Source organism: Emys orbicularis, chromosome 6, assembly GCF_028017835.1.
Source record: "Emys orbicularis isolate rEmyOrb1 chromosome 6, rEmyOrb1.hap1, whole genome shotgun sequence".
In the NCBI taxonomy this organism is placed as follows: Eukaryota; Metazoa; Chordata; order Testudines; family Emydidae; genus Emys; species Emys orbicularis.
The window spans coordinates 51202952-51219724 of record NC_088688.1 but is presented as its reverse complement, the minus strand read 5'-3'; the positions used below and the strand labels follow the sequence as shown (position 1 = coordinate 51219724).

At 46.2% G+C, this 16773-nt stretch overlaps 1 protein-coding gene across 1 annotated transcript; it reads right to left on the bottom strand.

The window, feature by feature from the left end:
* Nucleotides 1–1334: 1334 nt before the first annotated feature.
* On the bottom strand, nt 1335–14154 carry ZCCHC9 (zinc finger CCHC-type containing 9). The gene is made up of 6 exons (XM_065406392.1): nt 14099–14154; nt 10735–11126; nt 9732–9882; nt 9393–9485; nt 7072–7140; nt 1335–1494 (listed from the first exon to the last, which is right to left on the bottom strand). The coding sequence occupies exons 2-6, from the start codon at nt 11098–11100 to the stop codon at nt 1376–1378; spliced, it is 798 nt and encodes a 265-aa protein (XP_065262464.1). The 5' UTR covers nt 11101–11126; nt 14099–14154; the 3' UTR covers nt 1335–1375.
* Nucleotides 14155–16773: the final 2619 nt, after the last annotated feature.

The window sequence follows — 16773 nt, the reverse complement described above, 5'->3', positions numbered from 1 at the left end:
GAGGCTGATGAGCCAGATGCATAAGCATTTATTTCCTAAAGTCCAGATAGGCATAGTCCAAAGATGCATTAAAAGGAAAGCTATTCTGTGGAAGAATAAGACCAGAACCAGGGAAATCATTAGGAAAAATGCAACTACCATGATAGAAAATTCAAACTTAATATATTTTATAAAAATAAGTCAATTTTAAGAAAATGTATAAATAAGGAAGCATTTAAACAATAAGTTTGTGTATTCTGATTTACCACAAGAAACCGTACATTCCAAGGCAGCAACAAGCCATGACTTGGCCCAAAAGAGTTTGCTAAGCCATGCCATCTTTCAAGAAGGGTCATAACACATTCATAAAAGGACAAGTTAAAATAGGAAGTTAAGTGAACATCTTGATCACTACATAATTATCCTTTAAAGATTAACTATGACAAAGCTACTTTAAAAGTTTAGTACAGTGTCTCATAATTAGAGTTCTGAATCAAACTAAGATTTTGATGAGACGGGGATCCTTGAGCACCCTTAAGCACTTTCTAAGGTGCACAGAAGTACTTTGTCTGTAAATGCTTTAGCAATTCAGATTTAACACTGAATGCATCAAATCGGTCTTGGCACCGATAGTACACCACTGAAAAGCCAAATTTCCCATTCAGATACATTTTGTGGTTCTGGACCCACCATTGTGTGTAAAGCATTAATAAATCTGGGGTGGCTTCTAGAAGTTTTGCAGTAGAGTATAACTGACTATCCAGGTGTTATTGGGGACAGTAAGTGAAGCTGCATAATTGAGGTTTCATATGTGTTGGCCTTTTTTTGTTTCAATTTTTTTTCGCTGAAGGAACGTGTTCATAAACAATACTTCGTTTTAAGGAGCCTGTGCTGAACGCAAGCAGACCTGTAGGGATGAGAATGTCTGGTACACGGAGTATTGCAGCCTAGATCCCCAATCGTGCGATTCCACCCTGGAGAGTTGAAAGCATGAAGTCTGCGATTTAATGAGCACATTTAGAGAGACTGGAGAGGGGCCAGTGGTGCAGTTAGCCCTGAACTATGACAGCATTTTAAAAAAACATTTGTTTGCTGTATTACTTCTCTCCTCAGGACACCTTCACTTAAGCATTGTTTAGGTTTTTAAGTGATCACCATTTAAGGTTGGCAAGGGAGGGCTGGTTTGTAGAAAATTGTGAATACACAAGAAGTCATGTGGCAACTGCAATCCAGCTAGTTTACTGAAGCCAGAATCAATGCAAGTAAGTGTCAGTGGAGTTATGCCCACTATGCTAGGGCTGAATTTGGCCTAAGGAACCCAGCTTTATCTTGCAGTTGTATAACCCAGTGACCACTCAGAAGACAAATGATGTTTAATGTAGTCTGAGAGCAGTTATCAAAAATTAACAACTTTTGGTACTTTTACTTTTGGTTTTTGTAGTTTAGGGCTCTCTAGAATTTCTTCATAATCTGCACTCATTCCATAGGACCATCGACCAACTGTTACTGCTTGATCTGTGGAGCAAGAGAGGCAAAAAAGATTATGTAAAACTCTATTTGTTATATCCAAGATTTTCACTTTGACCGGTCTTGTGGCTAAACTACTGGGCCACATTCTCTCAATCAGGATGTCTTGCATTTTAATTCTAGCTCTGACAAACTCTCTCCATGACCTTAGGCAAGTTGTTTAACCTCTATTCTACAAACTCAGCTATCTCCCAAAGCATTATTAGGGTTCAGTAAATATTGTAACTTTAAAAAAAAAAAACCAAAACATAGAACACACTATATAAAGGTATATTTTCTCAGCAGGGGACTCACCAAGATTTTCAAATTAGGCCCTCTCCTATCATCACCAAAGTGGGTTAACTATAATACTTTCTTTCCCCTCCAACACCTTCCACAAAGGCCTCATTGTAATTAGCCAACATTAATTAAGCCTTAGCACGCCTAGAGGGTAGGTAAATATCATCTCCATTGTATAGATTGGGAGATTAAGGCAGAAATGATCTGCCAATGGTCATGCAAGAAGTTTGTGGCACAGCTGATCTCTTGACTCTCTTTAATCATGAGAACATCTTTCCACACTTGACTCCATTCAATACCAGTTAACATACCCCTCCTAAAAACTTAGCACACTGGCATGCTATATTTCTCTTCTGTACAGCAGTTCAATTTTTGGAGGCCAGCTAGTCAGAATATGCTGAAAATATTACATGGACCAGTTAGTTATCAGTAACCTATACTAATTTCAGTGCATATGTGGCAGTTCCAGTCTAAAACAAGTAACAAACAGCTTTGGCATACCCTAACTGCATCTGAATAAGAGTCACCAGGGGAAATGGTGTGTGTTTTAGTAACTGCCTGTAACCCTGAGTCTTGGGAGTATCAGTTATCTTAATTTATCCCACTCACAAAGAGTACTTTGCATGAAGCAAACTGATTACAAAATTTTCTCTTTTCATTCTTATCCACAGCATATCATTATCGATTCAGTGAATTCTAACAGCTTTGTAAGCAGCAGTGCTTGTTTTTAAATATCAGTGTTAGTTCTAACAGGTCTCCTGTGAAATTACACAGCATCTAACTGTCAGTCTTCATTATGGATGTGTTTTCCAACCATGGAGAATTCCAGTTCAGCTTCATATATATAATTTAGTCTCCTGAGAGAGATCCATATTTTTCTAGATTGGGATATGCAGTGTACTTCTGCATTCAAAATGGCATTTGTCAGTTGCCATTATGTATCTCATAGAAGCTATATATTTCAAGGAGTAGGCATCTGATCACTAAATCTTTGACTCTCGTATTTGTCATATCTGCTGCAGCATAGGAATTGCATGGGGTAAGCACACTGTTTAGTGTTGCTCTCCTGCCTTCTGCCATACATGAATACCAATACTGCTAAATGAAAACCAAATTCATCAACTAAAGGTTGCCACTGATACAGTGATAGTCTGTCATTCACAAGGGTTCACAGAGCACCACTGTTTATTCACTACAAAATTCCTTCTCTCCTACTGAAACTGCTCCAATTTCCACGTGTGTGCCAGCCTGACAGAAAGTTTGTGTTCTTTCATGGTATATAAAAAATGGTTACTTAAATGAAGTAACCCAAGACTATTGCCCGCATGAGTGAATGTTGTAGGGGATACGACCACTTTGGTCAGAATGTCTGAACAGTACCCAGCCATTAGGGCCACATATGTACCCTCCCTACATTCTCAGGACTCCCTCCTGACGAGTCACAGTGCAGAACAACTACATAAAAGAAGAACTTGCCGCTGAGACACTAGACAGCAGGAGTCTGACATCAGGGCTCCAGAGCCAATCAACCCACAAGCATCTGATATCAGTATGGGCAATGTAGTGGTGCTCACCGTCAAGGCATCAACACCAGCAGTGTCAAAGAGTGTCCAGACACCAATACCATGACACCCTGATAGGCATGGTATCTAGGAGAGTCCTGTATTCCATTGGGCCATAGGACACACTCACAACCCCCTCTAAAATGGTCTGGGCTAGAACAGTAACTAGGAATGTGATCCGCCTGCGTCATCACTGAGTAGGCCTGTTGATGACTGATCCAATGCCACTACAAGAGGGGTCACTACTTGAAGTGGGTAGACTTGGCTTTGGCCACCTTAAATAAGGTCCACAAGAGTGTGGGAATTGCTCAGCCTTGAAACGAAATATCCAATGGGACTAAAAATCTTAACACTATCCGACCATCCCACAAACAAATCAAAGAAAAAACAATGACCTGAAATATATTAAGGAGTTCCTCTATTCACTACTTATGGTGATCAAAAGGAACAGCATAGCAATCACAACTGCAATCTAATAGACCAGGACGTGGGGTAGAGAAGCACACAAGGGCATGGACATGGGGTATAGACAGTACCAATATACACAGCTATTCAGAAGTTTCGAGCTGCACTCCCAAGTCATGTGCATCTCTCACAGTGGGGTTCCAGGCAGGCAAGCTTTCAGTAGCACTCGCTAGATTCTGTTTGCCCTAGAAGATCTCACACTTAGGCCTTGTTTACACTACAAAGTTTTCTCAGTAAAAGTTATGCTGCTTTAATTAAAGCGCTCTACTTAAAACCGCTGTTGCATGTCCACACTAGCTCCTTGTGTCGGCAGAGCGCATCCACACTAACAGCTCTTGCATCGACACAGAGAGCAGTGCACTGTGGTAGTATCCCACTGTGCAACTGGCAGCAGGGTGCTTTGGGAAGGGCTTGCAATGCCTCATGGGGCAGGTACAGCATCACATGATGCAGATTTCTTAATCCCACCATTCCAGGGGCATCCTAGTAGATTGTTAGCTGCTTTTTCAACTGAAGGGTGTGGGGGGAAGGAGAGGAGAGTGGTGTGCCTGGGGCAGGGGAGAAAGTAGGCTACTGACCTATCTGAGGCAGTGGGAGGGGGGAACACCCTCCTCACATAAGCCCTCAGCTCTGCTCAGCACAGCAGTCTCTCCTGAAGCAGTCCGCTCTGCTTGCCTGCCTGCCCATGGTTCTGTGATTCCCTCTGAGTTCTCCCACAGCCTCCTCAGCAGCTGGGAGCAGCATCCTGAGCCTGCTGAAGAATGTCAAAGCAGCACAGCAGTCCCACCCTGAACACACACCCCTCCCTGCAGCAGCAGTCTGCCTGCTGCTGAGTTCCTAGAGCAGGGCAGAACAGGAGCATTCCAGGTAATGATTTGCTCTTTGTTCCCCAAAGGGAGCAGCAGGCTCAGCTGTTCAATACTTCCCCGGAGCTTTGAAAGGGGAGGGACGCATGCCTGCAGGGCAGCAGAGATCAAAACAGTGAGCAGAGCCATCCTAGCAGGCATTGTGGGATACTGGTGGAAGCCAGTTCTGTAGTCAAAACAAACAGCAGTGTCTACACTAATGCTTTGTCGCTTTAACTTTGCCACAAAAGGCTTTATGCCTCTCATTGAGGTGGTTTTGTTTTGCCACCAAAAGTAGCTTTGTACTGTGTACACCTCCCCTATTTGATTGGCAAAAGGCAGCTTTTGCAGACAAAACTTTATAGTGTAGACAAAGCCTTACCTGTGCCTCCATATCCTGTTTACTTCTGTGTAATTCTTTCTAGGACTGCCTCAACCCATTCCAGGTTGGGCCATGCTTTAAATTTAGAACTGGGCAGTTTCAATGTTTTAGTTTTCAGTGGGTTGGAATCAGATTCTTGAAAAATTAATTCCACTCCACGGAAGTCTGCTATGTGACATGAGTTTGGTTTGAGCCTTGGAATCAATCATTTCAGATCTCCCCAACATTAAAGAAACATCTCTTTTGTTCTACATTACCAGAAGTGGCTTTTGTTTAAACTACATCTAACAAAAATCTGTACTGCCTGCTAACCTTTGGAAAAATTTAATGAACAAATTACCACAAGTATCACTAGTGCCCCTTCTACACTACAAATCTTTGACAATCATACACCAGTTAAAAAACCACAACAAATCCTATTTGGCAAAAATTTGCTTCAACAACTAGAACACTTCAGCCATTCACGTACACCTGATGCCAGCGTAAAGGTACTACCTGCACACTGAGAATAATTGACATAACATTTATATGATCAAGAGATATATATTTAGTAGTGATGGATGAAGATTGTGTGAGATCCTGGTGAAGGAAACTGGATTTGATGATTGAGATCTGACAGCATCTTAGAGCCAATGGCACTAGAGGCTTTTGGAGGGGGAAGTGGAAATAATGGATGCGTGCAACTCAAAATTACTGAGTCACTATAACAGCATAGATTTCAGAGTAGCAGCCGTGTTAGTCTGTATCCGCAAAAATAACAGGAGTACTTGTGGCACCTTAGAGACTAACAAATTTATTAGAGCATAAGCTTTCGTGGGCTACAACCCACTTCTTCGGATGCATAGAAGTGGGTTGTAGCCCACGAAAGCTTATGCTCTAATAAATTTGTTAGTCTCTAAGGTGCCACAAGTACTCCTGTTATTATAACAGCATACAATCCCTCTCCTGTGATTTCACCTTCCTGTAGTCTCTACTACAGATAGTCAGAAAACAAAGCAGCAGCCTAACAGCTACTAGAAGTTAGGAATACCTGGACTCCATTCTCTGCATGATCATTAAGTCACATCTCCCAGATGCAGACAATTTTATAATAAACAAACACTGGTCAGTACGGGGGAAAAGAAAAGTAAATGAAAATAAAACCTAATGATGAATTTTCAGAGTTATCAGTAGACAATGTAAGGATATTTTTCAACTAATTTTTTCCAGATATTTGAACGAACACTAACTTTGGCAGAATTTGGAGGGCTTAGAAGGGCTAACCAACAACCTTTAGCACAGAACTAAAACAGTTAGCCAGAGCCTGGTAAAGTATCTTCCCCAACCACTACCAGCAGCAATCGAGTAGCACCACCACAGCAAGCTGTCCATTCCTCCAACCTCAGCTATTGGATTGATACCAGGCTGGAGTCCCTAGATCCTGCTCAGGGGCCCCATCTTTCATATCAGCCTTCACTAGTCTGAAACATCCTTAGAGCAGCCAGAGAGATCTCCTCTTTTCTCCCTACTGAGAAGTCTATAGGACCCACTATTCTCCCTTCATCAGACCCGCTCTTTCCTGACTGCTCTAGGGCAGGGAGGATCCCTAGTCTCCATTTTTGGGTTTATCCTCTTCCTCAAATAGCTCCAGTACCCAACCGCCACTCAAAGCTTTCCCACTCTGAAACTGACTTTTTCAGTTTCACTGCTACCCACAGGAAAATGATCATTTTGTCAGTTTCACCCGGCAGCCCCTGGAGAAAGTAGAGGCATTGGTGCACTCAGGAAGACAGCATTCTATTGGTTCACATTCATTTTATATTGGAACACTATTTTCATATGTGTTAAGGGCTAGAACCATTTGTAATAAAAACTGTCAATTTCTGCTGTTTACTTTATCCACCTACACTCCCCATTCCTCCCAAACAGTTTCATATTTGCTACTAGGTGAGTATTTTTCAAGCCCTCTTTATAGGTCTCATCATTACAACAGAATAATTTGTCTTTATATTTTAAAACTTTGACATGCAAGCTATATTCCCTTGGAACTCACCTGAGTTCTGGTTTTCTGGACAATCTTTTTTAAAGTGTTCCACAGATCCACAAAGCCTGCAGCAGCCTCCTATTAAGAAAGCAACATCCAAAGCTATTTCTTAACAACTGGAAATAATATTTGCTTTAGCATTATGCATATTTTAATCACTTGTCAACATGTTATAAAAACTGATCTTTGCTTGAAACAAGAAAATTTAGAAGTTAAACATATATATATATATATATATATAAAAAATAGAATTATATATCTCTATCTCTATCTTTCCAAAGGTATAGCATAAATAAAGATAAAAATTCCCTCTAGAGACTAACTCAGTGGCCTTTCATAGACTAAAATTCAAGTTAACTTGAGACAACGTGGTCCAGTGTATAGACCACCTGCTTTGTGAGCATGGATTAGTAATTTGACCTCTGAGCCTCAGTTTCCCCTCTATAAAATAGGAATAATTATACTTACTCTCCTTTGTAAAGCACTCATATCTATGGATGCCGAATGATACATACAAATCCAGTATTAACATTACTGCAAAGAGTCATTTGAATTATATTCGCCTAGAAATATTGAGGAGTAGCTATTTGAAATTCTTACATTGTTTTCTTAGGAACAAATTCTGTTCCAAGATACCAGCATGCACCAACTACTTCTGAAGTTAATGAGAGTTGCATGTGGATGTCTGAGGACAAAATCCGGCCTTTAAAGGGACAACATATACTTGAGATCTAGTCAATTCAAAAAAGGTTAAAAGCAATTTTAAATACATCTGACTTAGTCCTCTTACTAACCTGAGATTTTACAGTCACTTTTCTATTTTTGCCAAGTTACTGTGTGAAAGATCCACAAACTAGTTGATTATACTGCGAAATGAAAGTTAAATACACAAAAAGGGATTATCAAATTTTAAAAAGACTATTTTAATCTCTCTCTTTCGTTAAACAACTTCAGACAGAAGTGTGATTTAAATTGAGGTTGTCCCTTTTCTAGAATAAAGGCTTCACTAAGAGCATGTTGCAATTACCAGGATGCCGAGGCACTGCATGTTTCAGATCTACATGTGATGTCACAGGCTGAATTAATTACAATCAAAAAGCACAAGTTAAAGGCAGTGTCTGCCTTTACTTTGATTTCCTTATTCTTTTGCAGCATCATCACATATTTAAACATAGAATTTTAGTGCAGTAATAACTTTTGTTTGGCTAACAGCCATGGAATACCTGAAGAGACCCATGTATCCAACATATAATGGGAGGACAGAACAGCGCATTTAGCTTTTAAAATGTCTCTCTAGTCAAAAGAGCCTATACACTTCCTCCTCACAGGTTTAGAGTGTCCCTCTTTCTCCAGGTGTATATTTCAATGCATTGCATGCATAAATACAAAGGGTTTTTTCCCTTGTAGAATCATTGAGAACACCCCCTTTTTGAATTTCAAATTAAATTTAGCTCCCATGCTCTTCTACTCATCCTGCTGATGCTCAGTTACTTGAGGCAATCACTAGCTAATGAAGATATGCACTAGACACTCTACAGTTGTCACATACTTTTTCTACACAAAGTACACCTCTTACAAGGAGCTCTGTTCACTACGCTCTCTCGTACCTGGCAGCTGCCACCTTGGGCCTTGGCTACACTTGCAAGTTACAGCGCTGTAAAGCCTCCCCCAGCGCTGTAACTCACTCCCCGTCCACACTGGCAGGGCACTTACAGTGCTGTATCTCCCTGGGTACACCACTGCAGGTACTCCACATCTCCGAGAGGAATAACAGCTGCAGCGGAGTGTCTAAGACGGGTGTGAGTGTAAACGCTTGCAGCGCCAAGTGGCCAATCCTCTCCATTGTTGTGACCGGCTGCAGGAATGCGGAAGTGCCGGTTTCAAAGCTCCCGTACCACAGAGAAAAGCAAACAGTTTGCAGCTTGCTTTGAGTGAGTGAATGAGCGAGCAGGGGTCCGGGAGTTCGGAACTTGCAAAATAGAGAGCTGACATGCTCCAAAAAGCACTCTCTCTCCCCCCACACTCCCTGTCACAATCCACCCCACCCCCCTGTTTTGAAAAGCACGTTGCAGCCACATGAATGCTGGGATAGCTGCCCATAATGCACCGCTCCCAACACAGCTGCAAATGTTACAAGTGTGGCCACACCACTGCGCTGGCAGCTGTCAGTGTGGACAGACTGCAGCGCTTTTCCCTACTCAGCTGTACGAAGACAGGTTTACCTCACAGCGCTGTACAGCTGCAAGTGTAGCCAAGGCCTTGTTCTTTGCTACATTTAACCACCATTATAAGAGGGCAAATGTTTGGTTTACAGCAATAATTATACTCACCTTCAGCATATAGTCCTTTAGGATTATCTGGACATGACCTTGACAGATGCCCCATCTCGCCACAAATAAAACATTTTGCATATGGAAATTCCCCTGTAAGATTCCAATTGTTCTTCTATTAAGATGTATGTTAAACCTTCACAACAAAGTTACAGATAATATCACAGTGTTTTTACAGAAATAAATCAATATTGCAGTAATGTGGAAGCATTACCTGTTAAAGTGGATGTCCTCAAAACTGTTAAACTTTCTGACTAAAAATGAAACTCTCTCAGTGATCAGAAAACCCTTACAAAGCACTTCCTTTAGGAGAGAAAAGTAGATGTTAAAAAAACATACCAAGAGCTGGATCTACTTTTGCTCTACACTTGGTGATTTCATGCTCTGTAGATCCACATCGATAACAGATTCCAGTACCCATATCCTGACTTTCAAGGGCAGCTGGGCAGTCAGCAATTCCATGGCCAGGCTTCCTACAGTGGAAACATACCTTCGAAAATAAAATGTGGATTACTAAACTGACTATGGAAACTCATTACATGTTTTGCTGTGTATTTTTACAGCCAGGAATATTTTAAAAGGATACACTTACTGCTAATACCACACAATCAGCATTTACCTCCACCAGAATTTTATTTTCTTTAACCTATTTTGATATTAAAATTAAAGTTACCTGAAATCTCTGTGTCATAGACACATATTTAGGGTAAGAGAACACTCGCAAGGTTTAGTTTTACACTTCGGAATCAAGATAAGTTTTGGTCCTTACATCTTTAAAATAAGGTCACATCAATGCCCAATAAGACATATGATCTCAAGGTCTAAGATTCAATAACTGGCACTGAAAGCAAGACCACAAAATTCCAGTCTAATAAGCACTTTTTGAATCTTAAGACAGTCAGTCTTAAGGGGAAAATTCCTAGAATATAATGGGGATAAATCCAATTTGCCTAGCAAACCACAGAATAGTTGTCACAGACCCGCACCCACAACCGATGAGATGATCAAGCGCCAATATTATAGGCATTATTCACCCATCTATAAGATTGTACAAAGGTGTATGTAGGAATTTCATATTGGGCATTCATTGATCAACAGCTGATCATTATAGGAGTGCATCCTCCTTCAAAAAGTAAGTTTGGTACATTTTGTGGATTCCAAACAGGTGAGCCACTTAACATTAGTTACACTGAAATTCTGCAGGCTTTAAGACTTTTCTATAAATGTTTGCAATTTGTTGAAAAAAGAGTGCACTTTACCTATATTACTTTTAGCTTAATCATAGAATACACTTATGAACAAAAACTTGAAGAGAAAGGGCAGAACAGGACAGAGATCTTACCATGGTGTTTTTCTTCATCTCTTGTCTCTTCAATCTTCTTCCCTCCCGACGCTTATCTTTCTTCAAGGCTGTTGCTACTTCTTCCCTCATCTCATGGCTGTCTGCTGCTCTCACCTTTCCACTATGTATAACCTGTGAGCTCTGTTTTAAGTATTCCATGAATCCATTAACATCTTCATTCAAATAGTCCTTTTTCTTTTTATTCTTCTTCTTCACTTGATCATTCTTTAAAGAAAGCGTATTTGAATAATTTTGCTGTTTATTCCTCACTGTTCCACTGGTGGATCCATTTTTCATATCTTCCCATGGTGTAGCGTCTAGAGGCTTTTTGCTATGAGTGGTACTTGTACGGGCCCACCTTGTCATGATTTCTTCTGGAATATTTTACAAGCCTTTAAAGCAAATACAGAAGGTCACACTTGTTCTTTTGGGCAGGGTATGACTTTTTCATCAGTTTGCACAAAATTTAGCATGATAGGACTAAATTTAAATTTAAGTTAGGGGACTCTGAGACCTACTACTCTGCAAAACATTATTAATAAATAAAATCATGTAAAATCACCCCATAAGGCACCAACCAAAGAAAAACAAAATTCTACATTTGTACCACAGCTTGAGAAGTCTCTTTGCTCAAACATTGGGGACCACTAGGTTACTGCCCTGCTGGGTGGGTGGGTGGGTGGAGCTAAACCATCACATTTTTGTATAATCTACACTTTTGTTTCAGCCAATTTTGGGCCAGATTGAATGCTTAAAAATTGGATCGACCTAGCTATGTTGTCAGGGCTGTGAAAAATGTTGCACCTTTAGTGCCACAATTAGGTCTGCCTAACCGCCAGTGTAAATATGGCTGGGCCAACAGCACAGTTCTTCTGTGCACCTAGCTCCCACCTGTGGGAGACGTGGATTAACTACAGCAACAGGAGAACCCCTCCTGTTGACACAGGAGATGGCTAAGCTACTGCGGCATGGCCCCAGGGCTGTGGCTGTGCCACTGCAGCATAGCCCTGGCCTACAGTAGGGTTACCATATTTGAACATTCAAAAAAGAGGACACTCCACGGGGGCGGGGAGGGGGTGTGTGTGTATGGTAACCCTACCTAAAATTCTTTTTTAAAAAGATGGGCCTGAACTAGAAATGAGCTCCATTTCAGATGTGTGGGTCCCAGCTGCTCCTGCCTCCCTCATTGAAGCAGGTGAGCAGGGTTACTACCCTGGGAACTGCAGGGCACCAGTGGACGTGGGGCCGGCTGCAGACAGGGGCATGGGACAGGGCTGGCTGCGGGCAGGGGGGTGCAGGGCTGGCTGCGGGCAGGGGCTGGCTGCAGGCAGGGGCTGGCTGCAGGCAGAGCAGGGGGTGCGGGGCTGGCTGGAGACAGGGCAGGGGGTGTGGGCATAGGCGCCGACTCCGTGGGTGCTCCGGGGCTGGAGCATCCACGGGGAAATATTGGTGGGTGCCCCCCCGCCCCTCCCCCCTTCCCTACCAGGCTTACTGCAAATCAGCTGTTTCTGTGGCAAGCCTGGGAGGGAGTGGTGAGAAGCGGAGCGGTGGCATGCTCGCGGGAGGGGGCGGAGTGGAGGTGAGCTGGGGCTGGGAGCGGTTCCTCTACACACACCCTCCCCCACAGGATTACTTCCTTTCCTGCGGCCCTCCCCCCCCCAGCTCATTCCACTCCGCCTCCTCCCCCGAGCGCGTCGCCGCTCCTCCCCCCTCCCTCCCAGGCTTGCTGCAGAAACAGCTGATTCACAGCAAGCCTGGGAGGGAGGGGGGTGGAGGGGAAATGCGGCACGCCCGGGAGAGGAGGCAGGGCCGGGGATTTGGGGAAGGGGCTGGAGACCGGGGGGCCCCCAAGCACCCACCGGCGCCGGGTAAAGTTGGCGCCTAGGGGCGTGGGGCTGGCTGGCTGCGAGCAGTGGATGCGGCAGGGGCTGGAGACAGGGGCTGGCTGCGGGCAGGGTGGCGGGTACTCACGGGGAGAGCGGCTCGGGGCAGCAGCGCACGGAGCAGCCCGAGCTGAGCAACAGGACTCAGCCCAGGCTAGAAGAGCAGCCGGGGACCCACCGGGCAGCAGCCCCAGGGCCAGGGGAGCAGCACAGCAACAGAGCCCGTGCCCAAGGCCAGGCAGCAGCCTGCATGGCTCCCGCTCCCACAGTGCCACGCCCCCGGCTGGGGTGGGGCTGGAAGAGGAAGGACATCACTTCCTGGCTGGCCGGAGCCCATCAAAGCCGCAGCGCCCCCTTGCACAGCGGGGCGAAGTGGGTTACACATTTAGCCGGGGCTGGGCGAGCATCCCAGACACGCAGCTCCTGCAGGTAACTCTAGGCTTATCATGCCTCCTTATTTTCCCGGACATGTTCAGCTTTTTGGAAATTCTTCCCGGACGGCGATTTGAGAACCAAAAAGACGGACATGTCCGGGAAAATATGGACGTATGGTAACCCTAGCCTACAGTACCAGGTTTACAAGGGCGCTGGGCCCACACTCAGAAGGGGCCTCAGCACCTGGACCGTGGTCCTGCTCCCGACTCTGCCCACGCTTCATGGCCCTGCCCCTGCTCAGCCTCTCCTCCCCATGGCCCCACTTGCTGCTCACTCCTCTCCCCCCCTCCCACCTGGTGCAAGCGGTGGGAAAACACCAAGCAGGGGTAGTGCCCACAAAAGATTAATCTGGTCCTTCTGGCCTAAGGCACTAGTGTAGGGCTCCCAGCAGACCCTTCCCCAGGTACCAGGCTGTGCTGCCTTCCCCAGCCTGGGGACAGAGCTCCAGATATAGGGCTGCTCACCAGGGGGCAGGGGTGTGGCACTGCTAATCTGGCCCACCCAGTCCCGCACACACACAGACTCCTCCCCAGGGAGCAGCATGAGGTGCTGGAGCCACTCTCATGGTCGGGGCGAGGGGGTGTGGAAGCAACCTCAGCAGCGAGGTTATCAGCGCCCCCACCCCACAATTTGGGCATTAGCCAGTCCCACCTGCTGCGCTGCAGGGATGCAGAGCCCAGCAGGCCTGAGGTAGTCACAGGGCCCAACGTTTAGGGCCTGATCCCAGTCCAGGTTTCAGCAGCCGATCTCAGTGCAGCCCTGGCTGCCCCTGCGGGGGAGCAGAGGGAGCAAGGCAAGCCACAGCCACCACGGGCAGCATGGAGCCCCCAGGGTTGGGTGACCATGTTTCCCAAAGGGACAACGGAACACTGTGTGGGGCTTGCCAAAGGGAGGGAGGCGCAGAGGGGCTCGGCCCAGCTCCGCGCGGGAGGGGGGAGGCGCAGAGGGGCTCGGCCCAGCTCCGCGCGGGGGGGGGGGGGGAGGCGCAGAGGGGCTCGGCCCAGCTCCGCGCGGGGTGGGGGGGAGGGCTGGGGGAACATGCTCACCTCACTGTCTACAGCCGGATTCCAGCTTCCGGCCTGGCTATCAGGGGGTGGGGCCTGAGGGGGAAGAGGCAGAACAGGGGGTGGGGGCGGGGGCAGCAGAGGAGCAGGGGGCGGGGCCAAGGTTCCGGCGCTCCTGCGGGGCCCCTGGATTGGCCGGGCCGCTGTGGTCACGCTGCAGCTGGTGCCTGTAGACAGGTGTGACGACACAAATAGCAACCCTCCCCTTTTGCAACTAGGTGCAGTTTCCGCCACGAGACCGGCCTTACGTCTGCAGCTACCGCGGAACGCGCTCCGGCCGGCGGGACAAAACAGCCCGCTGCCCTGGGCACAGCCCCGTGCTGCGGTGCGAGCCGGCGAGTTACACGGACACGTTCTGAGCCCCTGTGGTGCTCCAGCCGGGAAGCAAGGCGCGAGTGTAAAGGCGCACGCGGCATGCAAAGGCGCGCCTCGCGTTTTCATTTTCCCTTCTCTGTAACTGAACGGGGACTGTTGGTAGAGCAAAGCTACGCGGACAGCGGTGTGTACAGGTGTGAGTCTAGTACATGCCACGTATCCCTTAGCAAACACAGCTCCGGCATGGCGGGGAGTGAAGGGGTGCATTTCTTGTGCGACTAGCAGAATTTCTGGCTTCCTTAGACGATCTTTTATAAACATTGTACTCAGTGGCGTAGCCAGCTTCTAAAAGGAGGGGGAGCAAACATAAAAAAGGCGCCCCCCCCTCCTCCCTGGCTGCACCGCCCCCCCCCATGGCTCCTCCGGCCCTGCCGTGCCACCCCCGTGGCCCCCCCCCCCCGCTCCTCCAGCCGCCATGCTGCCCCCCCCGCTTCTCCGGCCGCGACTGCCCCCCCCCCCCCATGGCTGCGGGCTGCCAGCCTGTGCCCCCCTCGCTCCTCCGGCCGCAGCTGCCGGCCGCCAGCCTGTGCCCCCCCTCGCTCCTCCGGCCGCCAGCCTGTTCCCCCCCCTCGCTCCTCCGGCCGCAGCTGCCGGCCGCCAGCCTGCGCCCCCCCCCTCGCTCCTCCGGCCGCAGCTGCCGGCCGCCAGCCTGCGCCCCCCCCTCGCTCCTCCCGCCGCTTTTGGAAAGGCGCCGCTTATGGAACATGTGCTATGGGGAAGCGGCTGCTTCCCCTGCACCCCGCTAGCTACGCTACTGATTGTACTGTCTCTATGCATCTGTGCCGCCTGGGTTACTGCTCATACCATATGCGGGCATGTCTACCCCGGGAGCCTATGAAGTATACTGTGGGCACAGGGCAATGAATAAATCATATGGATCAAAATTTTAAATTCCTACCTACACCCCTTTGTAAAAAGCCTCCACCAAAGTATCTAAATGCTAAGCGAAGGCACTCAGGCCTAGTCTACACTGGGGGGGGGGGGAGGGGGAAATCGATCTAAGATACGCAACTTCAGCTATGAGAATAGCGTAGCTGAAGTCGACGTATCTTAGATCGACTTAGATTGACTTACTTCACGTCCTCGCGGTACAGGATTGACGGCCGCTGCTCCCCCATCGACTCTGCTTCCGCCTCTCGCAGCGGTGGAGTTCCGGAGTCGACGGGTAGCGCGTTTGGGGATCAATTTATCGCATCTAGACGAGACGCGATAAATCGATCCCCGATAGATCGATCACTACGCACCGATCTAGCGGGTAGTGTAGACGTACCCTCAGATACCATGTCATGCAGATCAATACTGTGATGGGTATGGTATAAGAACTAGAATAGCATAGACGTGAAGTCCCTACCACAGTCGTTTGACCATGAAAAACAATCTAGTTGTGTCACTAGCTGACAAATATTCTCTCCTGTTTTTTTTCTATTTGGGGTTGCTCAACCCCACCAAACAATGATCTCAAGAGGAAGGAACACACAGGAAAGTTCTCCCAAAGTTTCCCATATTTCCATGATTCTCAGCACTTAAGACTTCTTATTAGAAAAATATTACTTGCTCAGAGAGAATTGTGCTTTTTGCTTTGCTTGTTTTGTTTATTTATTACTATGCCAATGTATGTTCTTATTTAAAATATTCCGAACACAACAGTGTGAAGTAGTTCTTGATGAAATATTCAGAATATTTTCTTTCCTTGTATTATGGTAAACTACAAAAATGATCCAATTGTCACAACATATTCATGGATACTTAGAAAGCTTGTGCTTCTTAAAAATTCCTCAAAACAGCTTATGTTTGTTCTGTGTGTCTCAGCTTATTTCAATTTCATCTTTACTTCTTGTCAGATGAGAGTATTGCACCCTGTAAGTTTTCTGTTTTAGTTACTGAACAGTTTGTATTATGCTATTGAAGCAAATGTACCAGTAGAGGGAGTATGGACCTATAGTTCTCCTTTGAAAGTAGAGTGAACTGCTGGAACAGATTTGGGCTTTTTACAATTTTAAATGAAAGATTATGTTTGACTGGGTATATTTTCCCATTGACTCTTCCTTAGAAGTGCTTCTTTATAATAGAGCTTACTGCAGGAGATTCCCAGAGAATCTAGTCCTAGAAAAGGAACAAGAGGAATATCTCCGCATAAAAGTAATATATATGACAGAAGAAAAAAGGCCATTTTCTAATGGTCAGAACCTGGTGGAACAAGCAGGATTAGAAGCACCAGCCACTCTCTAGGTATTAATACTACAGGGAACAAGCTGGGGGTCATTTCCACCAGGTTCTGACCA

Coding starts and splice junctions, on each gene's coding strand:
- ZCCHC9 (XM_065406392.1), bottom strand. CDS start 11,100: ATGACAAGGTGGGCCCGTACAAGTACCACTCATAGCAAAAAGCCTCTA. Junction 9,883..10,734: donor AGATGAAGAAAAACACCATG/GTAAGATCTCTG, acceptor TTATTTTCGAAG/GTATGTTTCCACTGTAGGAA. Junction 7,141..9,392: donor TAAAGGACTATATGCTGAAG/GTGAGTATAATT, acceptor CTTTCTTAATAG/GAGGCTGCTGCAGGCTTTGT.